Source organism: Trichoplusia ni, chromosome 3, assembly GCF_003590095.1.
Source record: "Trichoplusia ni isolate ovarian cell line Hi5 chromosome 3, tn1, whole genome shotgun sequence".
NCBI classification, from domain to species: domain Eukaryota; kingdom Metazoa; phylum Arthropoda; class Insecta; order Lepidoptera; family Noctuidae; genus Trichoplusia; species Trichoplusia ni.
In genome coordinates this window covers 19,548,043-19,569,591 of record NC_039480.1, presented here as the reverse complement: position 1 = coordinate 19,569,591, position 21,549 = coordinate 19,548,043, and the positions used below count along the sequence as shown (strand labels likewise).

At 39.5% G+C, this 21,549-nt stretch overlaps 1 protein-coding gene across 2 annotated transcripts; it reads right to left on the bottom strand.

Annotated features, from left to right (window-relative positions):
• Positions 1 to 454: 454 nt before the first annotated feature.
• Positions 455 to 20,686, bottom strand: LOC113492312 (cilia- and flagella-associated protein 91-like). Of its 2 annotated transcripts, none has more exons than XM_026869760.1 (24): positions 20,527 to 20,686; positions 19,595 to 19,671; positions 19,054 to 19,117; positions 18,491 to 18,623; positions 17,564 to 17,692; positions 16,829 to 16,929; positions 16,481 to 16,547; positions 15,891 to 16,011; positions 14,713 to 14,881; positions 13,893 to 14,090; positions 13,106 to 13,279; positions 11,868 to 12,052; positions 11,209 to 11,355; positions 10,571 to 10,700; positions 9,677 to 9,768; positions 9,177 to 9,325; positions 7,775 to 7,944; positions 7,113 to 7,238; positions 6,532 to 6,621; positions 5,506 to 5,622; positions 4,551 to 4,673; positions 3,686 to 3,808; positions 2,588 to 2,701; positions 455 to 1,922 (listed from the first exon to the last, which is right to left on the bottom strand). In XM_026869760.1, the coding sequence occupies exons 1-24, from the start codon at positions 20,600 to 20,602 to the stop codon at positions 1,810 to 1,812; spliced, it is 2,988 nt and encodes a 995-aa protein (XP_026725561.1). In that variant the 5' UTR covers positions 20,603 to 20,686; the 3' UTR covers positions 455 to 1,809. The 2 variants fall into 2 exon arrangements, with proteins under 2 accessions (XP_026725561.1, XP_026725562.1); XM_026869761.1 differs by having other exon boundaries at positions 17,564 to 17,677.
• Positions 20,687 to 21,549: the final 863 nt, after the last annotated feature.

Genomic DNA, 21,549 nt, shown 5'->3' with positions numbered 1-21,549 from the left:
TGCTCAGATATTAAGGAGGTAATAAATTTTCAGATATTAAATGGTAATCATCATTGTCCTAGCCTTTTCCCAACTATGTTGGGGTCGGCTGAGTTGCCGGTTTCAGTTAAGTACCAGTGTTTTATAAAGCGACTTTCTATCTGACCTCCTCAACCCAGTTACCTGGGCAACACGGTACCGGTCAAACAAGCCAACTTTGCCAATCAAGGTATCTTTGCCTCAAAAGCAATTTATAAGCAAATCCTCTAATATAAGAAACAATTTTAGTTTTATGGCAATATTTATTATTTGGGTGGAAAGTTGATTATAAATGTTACCATAAAATTAAAATTGATTCTTATGTAAGAGGATTTGTTTATAAATTGCTTTTGGGGCAAAGATACCTTGATTGGCAAAGTTGGCTTGTTTGACGGTACTCCTTGGTTAGACTGGTTGTCAGACTTCAAGCTTCTGGCTACCTGTAACGACTGTCAAAGATGTAGGAATAACAGCCAACAGATATTAAATGGTAACTTGTACCGAATGGAACTTATTGACATTTGAAATTGTTCAGAAGTATTTGGTCACCTTGTCTGCTACGATATATGTGATGGCGACTCTACCTACCTAAACCATATTATTATGAAATATAGCGATCTGAACACAGCCTAGGATATAATAAATACAACGACTAATATAATAATATTTTATTCAAATAATAAAGTTAGCAAATAATCGCAAAATACATGACATGATTATAGTATTCAAATACATTATGATCTGTCAAAAATGACAGTTGTATCAAGTCGTATCCTTGTTCAGTGAAAAGCCAGCGCGCGGGGATCGAACCCATCACGCATATTGGGTTCGGCTTAGTATCCTCAACCACTCGGCTATCCGTGCAGTTGAGTTACGTGAACTTCAGGCTATTTTATTATTTTGTCGTGTAATGACCGCACATGAGCACAATAATAGATATTGTAGGTACCTAAAGAAGGTTCATTATTTTTATTAGGTGATTATCAGTCTATAGAGATCGCCCGTCTAGTTTCGACCGCGAGACGCCCGTCTAGTTTCGACCGCGAGACGCCCGTCTAGTTTCGACTGCGAGACGCCCGACTAGTTTCGACCGCGAGACGCCCACGTTCCCTCATGATTAAGGACTCCGTTTGGGCCCGAAACTAGTCGCGATTTAGCCCTGTAAATTCGGCGTGTCTACCGTCAATAATCGTAAAGTTTTGTTTTAGTTGTGTGAACAACGCAGTTTGACGTTTTGCTTTAAAAGATCATAGATTCTAAAAAAACGTTATGTTTCAGACAGATTTTCTTGATCCTTTCAGTAACCCCTTGAAATTAACAATATTATATACATTTGAAAGACGCTTTTACTGAAAAACTTGAATAAATAGATTTTTGAAAGCTCAAGCTTTGGATGGGATAAATGGACTCGAAAAGACTTATCAAACGACTCCAAACTCGATTGGGTTGTGTTATCAAGCATTAGGCATCAGGACCCCGTTTCTGCTAAATAGCAGAAACGTCATTCGTTGGCCATTGTAAATACAATGGCCAATGAATGAATGGAAATTGGATTAAAATGACACCATTCGTATTCTAAGCATTTTGACAATACAATGGTTGGAAATTCAGTAAGGAACTCACTGTCAATAATATTAGAGAAATATCCTACCAATCTTGTGAAAATCGCATCACAATATTGCATTGTCATTATTTTCAGCTCAGGTGGGAAATGTCAAAATTGACTTTTAAGATTTGATTATAAACGAAGGGGCAAAGGAAAGCATTAAAATCTTTATAAAATTAGTAAAATTAATTAGTTTTATCAGTTTTTTCTTCTTCTTCCGTCTCTCGGCCCTCTTCGGTTAATGGCGTAAAGTAATCCGTTGCTTCAGTGTATTCTGAACCATAGCTGGATTCAGCTTCTAAAAATATAAATAATATGAATTAATAATAAAAGACAGCAAGAAAGACTTTGAGTTTAAAAGCAACTGTTGGTACTCATCTATAAATATTAAAAAAATGTAGATTAAAAAAATCTAAACACCCACGTTTTTAAATGTCAAATTTTATGAAATTTTGTCAGTTTTTATAGTTGTAAATTGTCATCGGGTTTGAAGATACCCTGAAAATTTCAGCCTGCTAGCTTATCGGGAAGTGCCTCAAAATTGAGATGCACAAATCCAACCGGAACGACAAACAAACATGAAAGTGAGTTTATAAAAACGTGGTAAAATGAATGTTAGTAAGCGCATAACTCAAGGATGGATGGACACCAATTCGGCAAATTTATTTTTTTTGCATGTTAGTGGTTTCTTAGGTTTACGCGAATGTTAGACATTGAAAATGTTAGACATTCAAAGGTTTCGAAACGTTGGGAACTAAAATCTAAAATTAAACCGCGATAAAATCCGTAAAAGTAATTTCATTTCAAGTTTCGGGTATTTTGATTTTAATATGAGGAAATAGGGGGGTGGATTTAAGGCTACATTTTAATCCGGCCAAGGAAGACCATGAGCATTTCCACAGAAACAAAAAATAGAATAATGTATGTAACCTATCTCGCCAAAAATAAATCTTTGCTACTTACCTATCTCGCCTTGAACGGGAGAGGGCACGGCGTCACACTTGCACCGTTTCAATCGTTCGAGAGCTCGTAGCTCAGACGGTAATAACATACTCCTTTCTTGAGGACTCGGGGTACCTGTGAAATAATTGTTTGGGTAACCCGTTGTCATGGCAACAAAAGACAATAGGGATGATGACAATTTTTTTTTGCAGTGTCCGTCTTGTAGTTTTTTGTATAATAATGGATACGTATTTTTTAATTTGTCCCGCAAACATAAATTGACCAAATTACAGTGAATGAAACTTACGCGTGACGTCACGATTGAGTATAATTTTACCATATCGTTACGTCACAAGCCCCCTCTCCTAAAATTTAAAGCAGTTAATCTTTGTCAATTCTAGTTTTTCTGAAAAAGGAAAAAATACGTGTCTCATACTTTTCAATTATCTAACTGAGGGACTAATGAGATTTTTTATTTTTATACCCAGTCATCATCCCTATTGTTATATCTGGGCATTCGTTGTTATGAGGAGTGACGGGTGAACTCATTACACTCATCTCTCGAGAAGGGTTTCAAAGGACTTGGGCTAGTGAAAGTCGCGCAGATCATGCGTGAGAAATATCATGACTCTGGCTTAAGCAGTATAAGTGAACTGAGGTGAAATTAAATCATTTATTCTGTAAGTAGGATATATCATCACTTTTACTTGTCTCGTTTTTTTTAGAACTCTGGAGTCGACATTTCCTATCTGACTACCCTAAGAAGTAATGTCGAAACAAACTCAGGGGTCGCAGTCAGTGGAAGTCCAACATATCCCCATTTTTTTAACAGCTCCCGCGATAAGGAACTTAATTCCTTGCGTCGCTGGGTGTTTCACAAACATACACATCACATGCACAAAGACACCCAGACTCAGAACAAGCATTCGTGGATCACACAAATGCTTGTCCTACGCGGGGTTCAGACCCGCGATACGACGCGTACAGTGGGTTTGGCGTGGTGACCTCAACCACTAGGCTATCCGTGCAGTCAATGCAGTTAGCTGTGCTTAAGACGTAGGTTTGGTATCATGAGCATTCGATCCTGAAAAAAAAAAACAAAAACGGGACATGACTTACCAAACTTGATCCTCGGTTTCTCTTCAACTGGTTTCTCAACCTCCTCCTCGCATTTGCAAACGCCTTCTTCGGCTTCCATTTCCTCTCTTCGGCGTCTAATCTCTGAAGGTAGCAACGTAGGGCCTGGAGACAGGACAAGGGGTCAAGGTCAAAGTATATATCAAGCAGAAACGATCGAATACGAGGAAAATAGATTCGAGGAAGTCATAACAAATTGTTCAGTCAAATGACTATCGGTGAAGGAAAAATCGTGAGGGATCCTGGAAACCAAATATTGGAATCTGAAATCACCAACCCACAGTGACAAGATGATAATGAGTTAGCGTGGTGTTCAATTCTCAAACCTTCCCTTCACGGGGAGAGGCCTGTGCCCAGCTGTGGGTCGTATGTAGCCTCACATTACCTATACCGTAAGACGGGGTGAAACGAAGTGTTTTTTAGGGGTCGCATTAGAGTTTGTTTACAAAAAACAATGCTTTAACACAATTATTTTATAAAATGTTTGAAAATTTTCATGTTATCTTTATATTTTGTCTTGTTTAACGTACAAATCTTAAATTAAAACTCTGTTTCTAAACCGCAATTCGCAAATGCTAACCTTTAAAAATCTAAAATCCCACGTTTTTAAATGTTGTTGCAATTCAAAATTTTATCAAAATCTGTCTATCCGTTTTTACAGTAATACATTACATTGTCATCGGGTTTGCAGCTGTCCGCTAGCTTATCAGAAACTCAAAATTGAGTTACAAAAATCCAACCGGAACGACAAACAAACAAGAAAAGTGAGAGTATAAAAACGTGGGAAAATACCTCTAGTCACCCCGTTTTACCGTAGTTCTCTTACAATATCCTATCTTTGACTTACACGTCCGTAGAGGCGGTGGTTTCTTGGCCCGCTCCAGGGCATCGGGTATGACTCTCTGCATCACGTAGTGGTAGGGGCGCCGAGCTACAGGGAGCACCGTCGCGCCAGTCGCCACGTCCACAGCTATGGGGAAGAGGTTCAATGTTAATTTATTTATTAGATATTGTACGACCATGATACCTGCAAGGGTGTCGAAACGTCGGGAACTAAAATCTAAAATTAAACCGCGATAAAATCCGTAAAATTGTACGCAACTTCGTCTGAATAAATGTCGGTGATAGCAGCGAAAATATAAGCTTGTTTTAATAAAGTTGGGATAGAGTAGTGTGTGTATCTAAGGTGTCAGCTACCTCTGTACCAAATTTCATTGAAAGCAGTACAGTCGTTTGGACATATAGTGTGATTCTCATTCAAATGATACCATTGTTGACTTTTCGACAACTTAAAGAAACAACTGATGTCGTAATCTTTTCGCGGGGGGTTCCACAAATATTCACAAAGACACCCAGACTCAGGACAAGCATTCGTTGAACACAGACGCTTGTCCTACGCAAGGTATCAAACCTGCAACACGTCGCGCTCAGTGGGTTTAGCGTGGCAGTTGCACCAATTGGCTATCCGCTGTTTTTTAAAGGCGTTATAAGCCACGTCAGAGGCTCTCACAGCAGGTTGAACATCAACCATACGATAAGAAGTGCGTAGCGAATATTTATAAAATTTGTTTAACAACAAAAACATATAACAGACTTCAAACAAAAACTATTGCTAAAAACTTCACTTTAAAGGATCAAATGACAGCTGCAACACGTTAAACAAAAAAAGGATCAACAAAATCTTCTCATAATTTCTGAGGCAACAAACATAAAGAACAAAAGTCTACTTAAGACTATTTAAAAACCTCCTTTTTGAAGTCTTTTGAAAAGAACAATATATTATATTCTGAATATGTTCTTACCGACATCCAAATAGTGCTTGATATCTAGATTCAGTTCCATCTGCTCTTCCACAAGGCTGTGCACCACGCGTTTAACTTCTGTCACTTCCTCTTTGCCCCGCCGAGAGGTGAGCACCACTGGAACATTCATTATTATTAGTTATAACCGCATATGTGAATCGATCACAGGTAAAGCCACGCTTGACGCGGTCGGGGTGACCATTCTTGTCATAACGAGTTCCTCCGTGTTTCGGAAGGCACGTTAAAATGTGGGTCCCGGCTGTTATTCCTACATCTTTGACAGTCGTTACAGGTACCTAGTCAGAAGCTTGGAAAGTCTAAGCAAGGGGTATCGTGTTGCCCAGGTAACTGGGTTGAGGAGGTCAGATAGGCAGTCGCTCTGTAAAACACTGGTACTCAGCTGAAACCGGGTAGACTGGAAGCCGACCCCAACATAGTTGGGAAAAGGCTAGGATGATGATGATGATATGCGACACGAGATATTGCGACTCACAAATAATTATGTCACGTGCATAAAGACACTCAGACTCAGGACAAGTACGCGGGGATCACAAGTGATTGTCTTACGGGGATCGAACCCACGATACGTCGCACTCAATGGGTTTGGCGTGGTGACCTCAACCACTCGGATATCCTACTATCATATCAGCTAACTAAAAGTAAAAATCGAGATGAGGCAACGGTTGTTACGTTCATAAATTATTTGGCGATCAACAAACTTATTCGTCACCCAACCATCTTAACCAGTCTTTATATATCATAAGCAAATAATTGTACGAAACTGCAATTTAATCGGTTTTTTCCTTGCTCCGGCTGAAGGATCCTAATATTTCTAATCAAACTATGATAAAGCAATAAAAGCTATCGTGAGAATGATTCATTATTAAATGATGCAACATTTTACTAACGCGTCATCTAAGGATCCCGTTTAAGAGTCAATAAAGGACTCCGTATTTATCGATCGCGATAAATACGCGTGAGTAAACCGTTGCATCAATAGAGCTAATATCAGTAAGATGAACTCACCATCAGCCACCAGATCCGAGAGCATGCATCTAACGTCGTGTGAGACGGGGAATCTCTCGTCTCTTGGTTTCGGGGGCACCGGCTCTTGACCTAAAAAACAAACATTTATTATTCATACTCTACTAATATTATACATGAAGAAGCAATACTTCCCGTATTGCTCTTTTCAAGAAATAAAATATGTGCCCAGTGGATTTGGGTATTCTGATCTTATGGGAGATCAAGGCTACATTTTATATCGGAATTCCTACGGACACGGGAACCACCGCACCATGTAAACCGAAGTCTACTCGTATCCACAAATAGGTTATAAACTATCTATGTATCAAATATCATACAAATCCGTTCAGCAGTTTTTGCGTTAAAGAGTAAAAAATACTCATCAATACTTAGAAACCATCGTGAGAATGATTCATTATCAAATGATGTAACGGTCAACTCACGTGTTCGTGATTCAGGAGCTCAGCTCATGATTAAGGACTCCGGTTGGGTCCGAAACTAGTCGGGCAATCCCGATAAATACGCGTGAGTAAACCGTTACATCATTTAATATTATATGTATATGTTTATTTGTCACTTACGTCTAGCATACTTCCAGCGTGGGTCATGACGACCAGTGCTCGCCTTAGGATGGGTGCCCAGAGGACATCTCCTGCAAATGTGGGCTCTTTCAGCGCCAGGGTTGATGTCACACCGGACGCAGACATCTAAACACAAAAAAATTGTATTCGTAAGTTAAAATAATATGTGCTGAAACCGGTTGGACTGGTAGCCGACCCCAACATAGTTGGGAAAAGGCTAGGCCGATGATGAAGTTAAAATAATGTGTGTCAAAAGCAAGAAAAATAAAACTTTGATAAAATTAAAAAAAAAAGAAAAGAAAAAAAGAGATTTTTATTAATAAGAGAAGTTATTGTATTTTCAATGATTCTAGAAACAAAACTGGAATTTTTGGAACTGAAAAATATTGTTTTTTTTTTGAGAAAAAAAAAAAAGATTTTTAAATTTACGGTGTGAGTTAAAAAGACTTCCAAATCAATTAAGGGCTTGTGTTGTAGCCTGAAATGCTTATTATTAAATGGTTATAAATTATAGAGAACTATTTTCAACCCATAAAAAAGTACGTTGACTAATTATCCTTAATGTAGACAAAACTACAAGTAAAGGCTATTAAAATCTTCTCATAATCATTAACCAGAAGGAAAAGCTATTTTATAAAAAAACAATCATTGCTCAATATTACCTTTCCTCATCATGGCATTATCGACGAGTCCAAAGATGGTGGCTCTGGCGGCATCAAGCTTGGCTTCTTGAACCTTCTGGATGTGGTTCCTAGTTGCTTCTTTATGGGTGTGCGGCAGCAGGAACTGCTGGACAAGTTCTGCGACCAGCTCGTTGGTGTCAGCTGTCGATCTGAGAGAGATATTACGAAAAGGATAAGCGCCATCTATTGGTAACATGGAGTAACTTTTACAGCAAATTCATCATTGTAACTATGTTGGGTCAATACTTATACCCTAAATATACTAGTCAAGTTCTAAATATTTATTTTTTCTAGCTTTTTTTTAAGAATTCACACTTGACTTAAAATTGGCGAGTTTGTTTGAAACACTTTTTGAAATGAGATGTAAAAAGCTCTCACCGATTCGCCGATAAAAAGAGGTTTTTTGATTTTCAGAAAACTAGTTACATTTGCAGAAATTGTTGCCCTCTTGATATTCAAGCCTTATTAAAAAAAACCAACCGGTAGAGCAGTTTAGCCGCCAAAATGAAATAGATAGAAGGTTATATATATAATTGAGAACTGTAATTTTCATTAACTAAACGTTTATTAACTTTATTAATAAATATAAGTAGTTTTTCTTCATTTCGGAAGTTTTAAAAATAGCCAGAGTTATTCATAATTTAAACTTGTTTGAATTTTAGCCGAAAAATTTGAAAACAAACCGTCACAATGATATTTGAAAACTTAAATGTCAATAATATGAAATTATGAATTTGACATAAAGTTTTTTTTTAATCTGGCAGTTAGAGATGTCCCCTAACAAGTCTAGAGAATCGACTAAATTACTTACTAATGAATAGTTTTACATTTAGTCTAATGGTCTAAGAGCCCGTTAACGCCAAACCTACGTTATTTTGTAAAAAAGTTTGTCAGCGGATGCTCCCAACATAGGTAAGAACAATGGTCGATTATGGAGTTCTTTAAAAAATAACGTAGGTCTGGCGTACACGGGCTCTTACTCTAGAAGTATTGAAAATACTACACTAGCTGTTGTTCGCGATTTGGTCGGCGTGCTTATGAAGATATAACCTATAAATATTTAAAATCGGGTTAGTAATTTTAGGGCAGACGGATTTTCTCCCATTTCGTGTCCTCCCATAGTGTGACCGCTATTTATACAGAGACGGTTATCCCCAACTTAGCGAAATGCATATGGAATTATTTTCAATTTTTATCCGTCTGTCTGTATATGTGTCCCGTCTAATCACTGAAATGGCTGAACTATTGGCAGCTGATGTAATGCGTCGTAACTTAGGTTTATTGAAAAAAATTTGGACTAATTAAGTTTAAGTTTTTCTGCCAAAACTCCACGCGGATAAAGTCGCGGGCAACAGCTTTTTATTACTAAATGGTTACTCACAGATCCTCATTCTCTATCATGGTGTTATGGTACTTCAGGGCTTCAGCCTTGGCTCGCATCATGGCGTCCTCCTCGGCTGCCAGCTCAACGCCTTCGTCGATAATCTCGCGGAGGTAGGCATCAACTGTACCTTGTGTTACGCCCACAATCTGCCAACGAAAAACATTTAAATTACGCGACTTAACATATTTTCTTTCTTTCTAGTTTATGTTATATTTTTTTCTCAAAAAATCGACTCCCGTATTAAGGAATTTAATCCTTGTGTCGCAGGGGTTTTACAAACATACAAATCACAAGCACAAAGACACCCAGACTCTGAACAAGCGTTTGTGGATCATACAAATGCTTGTCCTACGGGGATCGAACTAACACGTCGCACAGTTGGTTTGGCGTGGTGACCTCAACCACTCGGCTATCCATGCAGTTACTTCATTGCATTGAATTTGGCTGCCTTTTTTTGAATTTATGTTTTTTGGTGGAATATTTTTTATCTCTCTCACCTGTTTAAACATTTCATCGTGTTCTCTCCTTCTGTGCTCTTCTTTCTGTCTTCTGCCAGCTTCTGCGGCCTCTCGCATGGTTTTTTCTCGGACTAAAAACGAAATACACAGCACGGAAGTTAATATCAATTCAACTGTGTTTAAGCGATAACGTAACAGCGTAACAAGTAATGACGACACGTCGAAGTTCCGTTTAAATTGAATTGCTGATTTTTTGTTTATCAAAAGGAATATACATTTTGCAATATGATTTAGAAAAACAATATTTTCACACATAAAATCAAATGCAGGTGAAATAGAGTGAATTTTCGAGTTTTACGAAACGGTATAAATATTTGACCGTATCAAATGTTGCTTAGCCATAAATCTTAATTTGTTGCCATAGCGGCTACAGAAATACGAGTACATCATGTGTGAGAACTGTTTAGCTATAACGGTACATGAGATACAGCTAATGACACACAGACAGCGGAGCCTCAGCAACAGCGTTCCATTATTATCCATTGAGTACACAACCCTAAAAACAACCAGTGCCGGCGTAAGGGCCACTGACACCCCTGGCGAAAATATTGTGGCGCCCACTTGAGGGATGCAATATCAAGTGTTGGTTTTTTGCTGATCCCAAGTAAAATTCATTTATTCCCCTGCCCTTATCCTTATCCCAAGTAAAATTATATTAAGAATTTCGTCTTTCCTTTAGCGTTACGTTTGGCGCTGGAAGTATTCCACCTCTAGCGTAGAGCACAGTTCTGAGGGTTTGCGCCAGGAGAGGCAAGAGACTCCAACTTCAGATCTTGGCGCCCCCCAGAATTTGTCGCACTGGGCCATCGCCCCATCACGCCCCCCCTAACGCCGGCACTGAAAACAACTGCACTAAAGAGTTCTTATACTGACTTGCTATAAGCAGGAAAGCATGTTGTCTCCTTTCCTCCTTCAATCTTCTCAATTCTTTCTCCAAGAAGTCCAGCGCAGCAGACACCGCGCCGCCGCACAGCTCATCCACAAGAGCTGTGATCGCATCATCCTGGGCAAAGAAAAATTGAAATAAAGACCTACCCGTCCTTCGGATTTTTCATGTCTGTTTTTGAAACTACTCCCGCATTAATGATTTCTTATCTATGTGATGTTTCACAAACATTCAAGTCATATGCACAAAGACACATGCATCACACGAAATAAATGCTTGTCGTACGCGGGAATAGAAACCACGACACTTCGCGCACTTGGAGTGTGGCTTGGTGACCCTAATCACTCAGCTATCCGTGCAGTCAATATGACCTTTTTTATCTTTTTAACCGTTCAACTGCCTGAGCATCGCGCATGCTCTGCTCAACTCAGGCTGGCTTATCCTGTAGTAATTTTCCGCGTTTAATGATCTCAACAAGGCCTGTGCAGTGTTCCTATATAGGCCTATCAATATGTTTTACAAAAAAGAGATACGTATTAAAATAATAATCGATACTTAGACATGACCTGAGTATTACAAATCTATAAAGAGATATAAATCTATAGAGAGATATTATAAATACTACCTTCTGTTCAATCTCAGTCCTCCTTGCATTAAACTCCCTCGCTTTGGATTCCTCCATGGATATCCGTGCTTTATCCTCTTTCTGAAGACCGTGAGTCGTCTTCAACTCCTCGGTCAGTTCAGCAGCACGGGTACGTCCTTCATACATCTGAGGATGTGGAAATGACGTCAGAAAATAAAAGAGCGTTCGTTAAAAAACACAATTTGGTCTGCCACCAAATTATTTACTGCGCTAAACGGTGAAATCCGAAAAACTCTGTTGCGGAAAATTAGGTTGGGCCTTATTGAAACCTGACATATAAGAAGATTCGTCTAAAAATCCTGGTATACAAAACAGTTCTAAAGAACTAGGAACACTGGGAATATGTTCTTGTGTCGCGGGGGGTTTCACAAGCATTCAAGTCACATGCACAGACACCCAGACCCAGAACAAATCGTGGATCTCAAACATGCTAGACACACAATGGGCTTGGCGTTGTGACTTCAACCACACGGCTATAGGCTTAGTCAATAACCTTTTCGTATCCAAAACGGATTTCTATAAACCGTGCACCTGTTTCAAATAAGGCCCAGATCCAGGCTTTCTCTAAACCCGTTTTACCAAAGAGTACCTGTTTCAAATAAGGCCAGGTTTTTAATAAAGCCCGACGTATAACTCACCAGATTCTGCACAGCGCGTCCCCTTATGATCTTCTGCAGCACCAGCGCGGCCTGATGCGACCCCTCTTCGAGATCATCGACAGATTCCACTTCTGGCGTTGTTGGTCTCGCCACAACCGGTTCCCTTCGAGACTTCAACACGTGCAGTGGACCGGCCGTCATCGTAGCAGCGCCCAGACGCGCTTCTGTAGACAGAAAGATACTTAAATGCGGACAACATCACATACATTGTTCTGAACCCAAAGTAAGTTGCTAAAGCACTTGTGTTATGGAATTCAGATACAACGAAGGTACCACAAACACCCAGACCCGAGACAATGTAGAAATGTGAATTTTTACATTGACCCGACCGGGGATCAAACCCGGGACCTCAGATCTAGCGACACCTTGAAACTTGACACAATAAATACTTAACAGAGGATAGAAAATCAAGATCCAAAGTCATTTAAATTTAAAAACGGACCGATTTTGATAAATTTGAATGGAGTGATATTTGAAACATGGGTTTAATTTTAAGTTTAATTCAATTAGCACTTTTTTAAGGTTAAATTATATTGGACAGCACCCAGTTTCGCTCACCCTTCGTCGCTTCCTAAGTGCTTTTTCTGTGAGAGAAGAAACATAGCAAGCGCAGCAGCATAACGCTGTGTTTCCATTTACAATATGGAATAAGAATATTAGGGAGCACAGATGACTATAATATATTTAAATCCTACTTCCTAATCATATTATAAACGCGAAAGTTTGTTTGTATGGATGTTTGTACATTCCTCTTTCACGCAAAAAGCACTGAACGGATTAAGTCGAAACTTGGTACACAGATAGTTTATAACCAGGATTAACATATAGGATAGATTTTATCCCGATTTTATGTTCCCGTGGGATCATTTTTGATTTGTAGCGGGCGGGCCCGGGGCAGTCAACTGCTAGTAATCTATATCTATACTAATATATAAAGCTGAAGAGTTTGTTTGTTTGAACGCGCTAATCTCAGGAACTATTGGTCCAAATTGAAAAATTCATTTTGTGTTGAATAGGCCATTCATCGAGGAAGGCTTTAGGCTAAAAACCATCACGCTGCGACTAATAGGAGCGAAGATACAAAGGAAAATGTGAAAAAAAACAGGGCAGGTATAAATCATAACTTATATCTTCTACCCACGGGGACGAAGTCGCGGGCAACAGCTAGTATCATATAACTAAATATCTAACGCGCAAAGATAGTTTTTTTTACATACTCTTCAAATCGTTGTGAAGATTCTCCAAGAACTGTTCACTCCATTTGGTTTGTCGTTCACAGAGCGTGTTAGGGTCATGGGGCAAGTGGTGACCTGAACAAGTCTTCTTGAGACACAGACTGCACTCTTGGAGCCACGCTGGTACATCACTCAACTCCTTATGGTCTTCTAATGCTGTGGGTTCAATTTAGGATTAAATAACTTTAATTATCTTAAAATAATTAAGGTTCAGTTAAGGCTATGGTATTATTGATATAGAATATAGATATAATACTTCACAACTTTCACACAACGCCATCTAGTCTCAAACTAAGCAAAGCTTGAATTATGAGTACTAGATTGACTGATAAACATACTTATACTAGATGACCCAGCAAAAGTTGCTTTGCCATAGAGACAAAAAAAATTATATAGGATTGAAAAACGACTCTCTTAGGGATTTGAAAAATAGATGTCCGATCCTCAGACCTATCGAGTAAGTACACAAAATTCCATAAGAATCGGTGAAGTCGTTTCGGAGGAGGTTAATTACGTACACCATTCAGACACCAACCAGAGACGGTACAATATGTACGGTTGTTTTGCCATCTGGCTACTAGTCTAACTAAGGGGTATCGTGTTGCCCAGGTAACTGGGTCGAGGAGGTCAGATAGGCAGTCACTCCTTGTAAAACACTGGTACTTAGCTGAAACCGGTTAGACTGGAAGTCGACCCCAACGTAGGTGAGACCAGGCTAGAATGAAGATAAGTCTGAGAATTCGTTCTGACAGAAAAAAAATAAACTTACATAGCAACGTAGGATCATATATAATATTGGCATGTCTCCTCCTGGCCTGGTACCCATGTCTTGCAAGTGGCGCGTGGAGGTCGGAGGTGGGGTCACGACACGCCACGACCATGGAGCCAGAACCTCGGGCGTGCCGGAGCCTCGCCACCAGCCCCACACGACCCCCGCCCTCGTGCAGTGCTACCAGCTTACGAAGCTCTGCATAAAATGGTGGATAGGAAAGAATTAGATTTGAAATAAATATATCCACATACAAAATTTAATGGTCAAATAAATCATAGACTAGCTGTTTTGCGGTTTCACCCGCGCATTACCCGATCTCATGGTAATTTTATGGCATTTTTCGTAAGAAGAAATATCAGACGTTTTTAAACTGACTCTTTGATAGGAAAGTAGGTGGAGTAGTTTTTTTTTGTCTCCTCCGCAATTTTTTCATATTCTATCACCGTTTACACCTTCGCGAGACTGCTACAAATATTTCAAGACTAAAATTACCCAAATCGGTTCTGCTGATCTGGAGTGTTAGCCAGATTAAGGAACGGCAATTCATCTATGTCTATACTCTATACCTAATATATAAAGCTGAAGAGTTTGTTTGTTCGAACGCGCTAATCTCAGGAACTACTGGTTTAAAATGAAAAAATATTCTTGTGTTTAATAGAACATTCATCGAGGAAGGTTTTAGGCTATATATCACGCAGCGACTAATAAGAGCGAAGAGAAAAAATCATAACTTATATCTTCTAACCACGCGGACGAAGTCGCGGGCAACAGCTAGTTTTTACATATAAGAAGATAGATTAATAAGTTCTGTAGGTACCTCTATCCCTGGTCTTCCTGATCTGTTCGACTTTCCTCTGCATTTCTTGCTTCTTGTGGTCCCAGAGTTTCGCCAGCTTCGTGCTGGTGCGATTCGTTCTCTTTTGTCGCTGTTCAGCCTGGAGACGGTGGAGCAACTCCAGGCGGATGTCTTGCAGCTCATCTATCTCCTGGCAATAAGGAGGTTTTGATGTAGGTAATGAGATTTCTATTGAGCGGAATGATTAAGATTCGATGCGGAAACTTATAGAGTAAGAGCCCGTGGACCTCAGCCCTACGTTATTTTATAAAAGTTGAGAGTTTGTCAGCGGATTCTTACAACATAGGTATGAATAATTGTCGATTATGGAGTTTGGGTCTTGGTGGCTTTAGCATATAAATGGTAATAAAGGTGCCAAAAATTTCGATCTACCATTGTTCTTACCTATATTATAAATATAATAAATAAATGCGGACAACATCACATACATTGTTCTGAACCCAAAGTAAGTTTCCAAAGCACTTGTGTTATGGAATTCAGATACCACGAAGGTACCACAAACACCCAGACCCGAGACAATTTAGAAATGTGATTTTTTACATTGACCCGACCGGGGATCGAACCCGGGACCTCAGAGTTAGCGACACCTTGAAACCGGTGCATACGCCACTCGACCACGGAGGTGACAGCATGTTGGGAGCTGACAAACTTTCAGCTTTTATAAAATAACGTAGGTCTGGGGCCCGCGGGCCCTTAGACCATTATGGTTTCGTTCAAATAGGATTATAAACGAAAACAAATTTGCAACAAAATCTGGTCACCCATCATAATTTATGGCGTTAACAAACGAAGCTTATCGAAGTTTGATGATGATAAAAACTTTTTGTTAAACTTTATCTAATTGTATTTTATTTAGGGCCGAATCGCCAGATAACTTTTATCTGACGAATATGTTTGACGTTTTGACAGCTGACAGCAGTATAGGAAATACGTCAAACGGCCATATTTATTCCTCAGATAAAAGTTATCTGGCGATTGAAAAATCGGCCCTAAAACATCCTCTGTAGAGTTGCATGTAGTGAACAAATATTATAATTTCTCGAAAAATAAGGTTATGAAGAAGTGTCACTACTTACGTGTGTACACTATCAAGACTTTTTTTTGTCTAGGGTACGTCTAAGTACAGGATAGGTACTCACAGCCTCTCTGAATATCCAATCCTTGGTTTCCACGTCGTTTATGATGGCGTCTCTCTTCTTCATCCAACGCGGGAACATCCCTCTCTCGACCAACTCCGTCCATGCTCGGGCGTGACGCATCCTTTACAAAACCAAGAATAATAAGCATAACAGAATCTAAACATCTCACAGCAGCTTTTCATACGGATTAAGTTTGAGCATTGATCACAACGGCTTAATACGGGCGATATCAGATTCTAATATTTTAGAATCCAGGTTTTTTTACCAACGGACAGTGAATGATGGGTAGCTCACCACCCGATCACGACCAGGCCCTTTTTTAAACGGTTTTATTTAGCTCACCCTGTTTGTTGAAACGCGCTGGTGAAATTACTTCAACCCTCGTCGAAGGCACGGCGAGGGGATATATCGGACCTCCACCGACTAAAAACACCTCGTGCATAAAAATACATGTATAGATCCTCAACTCCACCACATTACAAAACAATATCTGGCTCGTAATGAATCAGCAATGTGTGCATATCAAAATATTGGCAATCACACATACCACCCCGCGTACAGATGAGTTTTATTAAACTGTCTCCACTTACTTATTTATTATTTCCGTTGTATGGAAATCGGCGGGCAAATCACCACTCCGGTAGGGCTTACCGTAGCCTGTAAATGCAAATAAATATATATCAGAGAATTAAAAAACGTCTGACGGCATTTCACAAATATTCAAGTCAACACACAAACACAGAACACGCACAAAGACAATCCCACTGAACGCGACACGTTGCGAATTCGATCCCCGTAGGACAAGCATTTGTGTGATCCACGAATGCTTGTTCTGAGTCTGGGTGTCTTTGTGCATGTGACTTGAATGTTTGTGAAACCCCGCGACACAAGAATTAAATGCCTTAAAACGAGTATCATCTTAAAGAAAAATCACTGACCCCACTGTAGTCGGTCCAGGTACAACATTTCTGGTGTCTTTTCGCACTCGCTGTTAGCTTTCCCATCCGGCTGCCATGGAATCGTTTGCGCTGACGATTCTCTACAACATTGAATATGTATCTTGATTGTAAATACCAGCCTATATACGTCCCACTGCTGGGCACAGGCCTCTTCCCATATTGAGAAGGTTTGAGCATTGATCACCACGCTAGCTCACTGCGGGAGATTTCAGATTCCAACATTTGGAATCCAAGTTTTCGCAGGATGTTTTACTTGACCGTTCGTCAGAATACATAAGTAACAAAATAACAAAGAGATTTCACTATTAGCTCTCAGATACATCTATTAAAGTAGTAATGGCTACCACACAAGTGGTAAGTTCACACAAACTTAATCCTAGCCAACTTCTTCTTTTCCCAACTATGTTGGGGTCGGCTTCCAGTCTAACGGGATGCAGCTAAGTACCAGTGTTTTACAAAGAGCGACTGCCTATCTGACCTCCTCAACCCAGTGATAGGCAATACGATACCCCTTAGTAAGACTGGCTGTCAGACTTTCAAGCTTCTGACTACCTGTAACGACTGTCACATGTAGTCAGAAATTTCTCCGTGTGCCTTCCGAAACACGGAGGAACTCGTTATGACAAAGATGGTCCATCTGCGTCTTGTGTAGCTTAGCCTGTGATCGATACACTTATGCAGTTATAGTCTAGCCACGAGCTCAGAACATACTACCTGTAAAGACTCTGTGTCCCTCTGTTCCTCGGCTTCGTTGGAATGACCGGGATCAATGGCGTCGCCGGGTGGAAGTCCGGAGTGCTCGTCGGTAACGGCATTACTTTCTTTGGCCTGAAAGAACAAAACCTAGAAAAGCTGTGAAATGCGAATCGGATTTGAAACAAGGGTCGGGCAGGTGCAAATCAAATTCTTAGATCTTGTGGTTCCTTGCAAATATTGTTAAAAAATATAAAGAAAATTTTGGTTGTTCTTCAAATTTATGACAGTATTTTTTTAAATAAAACGACTAACGCAGTAATGATTTTAATCCTTTTAACGCGGGGGTTGACAAACATACAAATCACATACGCAAAGACACCCAGACTCAGAACAAGCATTCGTGGATCACACAGACGGCGCGCATAGTGGGTTTGGGTGACCTCAACCACTTGGCTACACGTGCAGTCATTTTTTTATTCTTTGTTGTTATAGTGGCAACAGAAATACATCGTCTGTGAAAATTTCAACGATCTAGCTAAAACGGTTAATGAGAAACAGATGGATGGAGAGACACTCATAATAAAAGCTTTGCTTATTTTAAGACTAGATGGCGTTGTGTGAAAGTTATGGCATATTATTAAATGCTTGTCTTACGGGAATCCACGGACACACACTCCGCCTACAATGCATTTGGCTCAGTGACCTTAACCGCTCATACTTCATCATCCACATCCTTTGTCCTCCCACTGCTGGGCATAGGCCTCTCCTTTCTCATGCCAATATGTACGGTCCTGTGCCAGCCTCATCCAGACTCGACCCGAGACCTTTACTATAATTATCGTCGACCCATATTGCTCCCGGACGACCGACGTTTTGCCTAGTCTTGGCCACCATTCTGTCATCTTAGTCTACCTGCCGTCACTTCGTCTCACCACTCAAACTTACACAGCGTTAAATTTAAACCGGTCCTTTCCCCTGAGCTGTGGTGTGGGCACATTTCTATTTTCTTTGACCCTCTCGAGATACGCGCCATAGGATCTGTCAATGTGGTCCGGGAGACGGCAGTTTGGATGGTACACTGCAACAAGACAAATATTAACAGACAAAAATGTGTAGGGATAACGGCTAGGTTTTACAAGTGAAAATCATTTTAGCTCAGACAATAGATGACCAAAAATATTAACACGACTCCCTACTATTATAATATTATAAATGTGAAAGTAACTGTCTGTCTGTCTGTTACGCTTTCACGTCTAAACCACTAAACTGATTTTAATGAAATTTGGTACAGAGAGTAGACCTTGAGAGAGAACATAGGATAGTTTTTATCCCGAACTTTTGAAGAATTCTCTTGGAAACGCGATATAACCGACATCGATGCGGGCGAAGCCGCGGGCGAAAAGCTAGTTGAATATATTTTGGAAATCTAACTGACGGACTAAACAAATTTATATTATTACATTTATGAAGTCTATTAATACCCTATTATGAGATTGCTTAAAACTTACCGACTTGCATCCTCGGGCGGAGTTGCATATCTGCGAACATGCTGTTGTAAACTGGTTGGAGAATCTGTAAAGACAATTGTACGTTGACTAAAAATGAAATATATCAAGGGATTAAAATGGAACCCTATTATTGAAAACCCGTTTTCTGTCCGTTCGTCGTCAGATTAATAGAAACTGTGATAGCTAAACAGTTGAAATTTTCACAGATTATGTCTCGGAAAACGTTGTGTAGGTAGTCCTCAGGCACGGGGAAGTAATGATTCCTCTTGTCGGGAATTATTATTTCAAATGTCATTACCATCATCAACGTCTCGCCTTTCCCAACTAAGTATGTTGGGGTCGGCTTCCAGTCTAACCGGTTTCAGCTAAGTACCAGTGCTTTACAAGGAGCGACTGCCTATCTGATCTCCTGAACCCAGTTACGTGATCATGTTATCAAATATATCTATCCATATTCGCGAATTTAATTTCCTTTATCTCTGTTCATTATGAGACACCGATTACCTAAAGTCAAAAGTTAAATAATATTGCATTAACTTACGACTTGTGCAGACGCCATCGCTGCTTTGAAAGCTGTGCGCGCGTAGTCCCGAGCTCCGGACACGATGTACGCCGAATCTTCAAGATTAAATAACATTAGACATAGCATCGCTAGACATCGCATCCAGCTCCTGCCATCTTGCGCAGAGCATCACTCTACTCTGTCTGAGGAAGTCCTACACTACGTTTGCCCAGACGCGGTCTCTACTTGAGAACTCGTTTTTCTAACGGTTTCGGCTAACTTGGCCAGCCCATTGCCACTTCAGCTTGCTGATCCAGTGAGCGATATCCGTAACCTTGGTTCTCTGCCGGATCACCTCATTTCTAATTCTGTCCCAGAGATCCCAGAGAAACGCCGGGCATAGCTTTTTCCACACAAATAATTCCACCCCCTCATAATAACGCACTTTTATAACTCATTTTTATAAACTATTTTAGTACTTTTATGATATCAATTTACTATCTATTTTGTTATTTTATTAGTTGTAAGTAAAGATTCATTTTTTTTGTTGTCTTCTACTTTTAAATGTTTTCTCTTATTAATGTTAATTAATTCCAATATTAGAGCATTCCCCATATCGGAGGTGGGCGCTAACAGGGCCAAAATTCTGCTATTTACAATAGCCGATGAATTAATAGAAATTTGCTTAAAATGACACTTTTTGTATTCTCTTAAGCATTTTTTCTACACATTAATTCAAAATTAAGTACGGGCGGAAAACTTATGGTCAATTCAATGAATTTTCTGAAGACTGAAGAGAATAGGAATAGTTTTAAATGAAATCCAACTGCCTTTCGTTCAGCGGCCGTTGTAAATAGTAGAATCGAGGCCCAGTTAGGACACAGTTTTTATTAATTAATGCGGCTGTTAACGCTTAATTTAAGCTATTCACTGGTTTTTATTAAAATAAATGATTTTCATTTGAATCTTACCGTAAAGATAATCGTGGACCCGCATTTTGGACACGTTGTGTTTAATGGGACGCGCATATACCGTGTCCCCACTCATTTTCACTCAATTATAAAAAAAAGAGTAATGCAAATATTTATTTATTATTGTTAAAAGGTGACACTGCGTCAGTGCCATTCTATATTGACGTAACAAATGCGTTGCCATGGTTACCATGCTAAGATTATTGCAGATAAGATAATTAATATATAATAATAATATCATATATCCTGGGACAACTCACACACAGTTATCTGATCCCAAGCTAAGCAGAGCTTGTGTTATAGTAAACAGACAACTGATAAACTTACTTATATATTTCTAAATATTTAAAGATAAATTACACCCAGACACAAAACAAATTATCATGCTCATCACACAACATTTGTCCTGGGTGGGAATCGAACCCACGAGCTCCGGTATAGCAGTCAGGGTCACTAACCACTAGACCAACAGGCCCGTCATAATTGAAGGTTATCTGGTAAATCCACCTACGTAAAAAGTATGTACACAAAAATTATTCATATTAAGATTATTAAATGTAAAAGTCTGTCTGTCTGTCTCGCTTTCACGCAAAACAATCGTACTGATTGTGAATAAAATTTGGTAGACATAATAGGGATGATGACTGGGTATAAAAATAAAAAATCTCATTAGTCCCTCAGTTAGATAATTGAAAAATATGAGACACGTATTTTTTCCTTTTTCAGGAAAACTAGAATTGACAAAGATTAACTGCTTTAAAGTTTAGGAGAGGGGGCTTGTGACGTAACGATATGGCAAAATTTATACTCCATCGTGACGTCACGCGTAAGTTTCATTCACTGTAATTTGGTCAATTTATGTTTGCTCGACAAATTAAAAAATACGTATCCATTATTATACAAAAAACTACAAGACGTCACTGCAAAAAAAATTGTCATGATCCTTATTGTCTTCTTCTTCTTCTTAGTCGTTGCACTCTTGGCAGAGTGGTCGTGGTCGTCATTTCAGCTGTTAGTGGCTCG

Excerpts from the sequence above, each read along its gene's own strand:
- LOC113492312 (XM_026869760.1), bottom strand. The coding sequence starts at position 20,602 with ATGAGTGGGGACACGGTATATGCGCGTCCCATTAAACACAACGTGTCC. Across the intron at positions 16,012-16,480 it reads ACAACGGAAATAATAAATAA|GATGCGTCACGCCCGAGCAT; the intron begins GTAAGTGGAGAC and ends GGTTTTGTAAAG. Across the intron at positions 11,356-11,867 it reads GACGCGCTGTGCAGAATCTG|ATGTATGAAGGACGTACCCG; the intron begins GTGAGTTATACG and ends CCACATCCTCAG.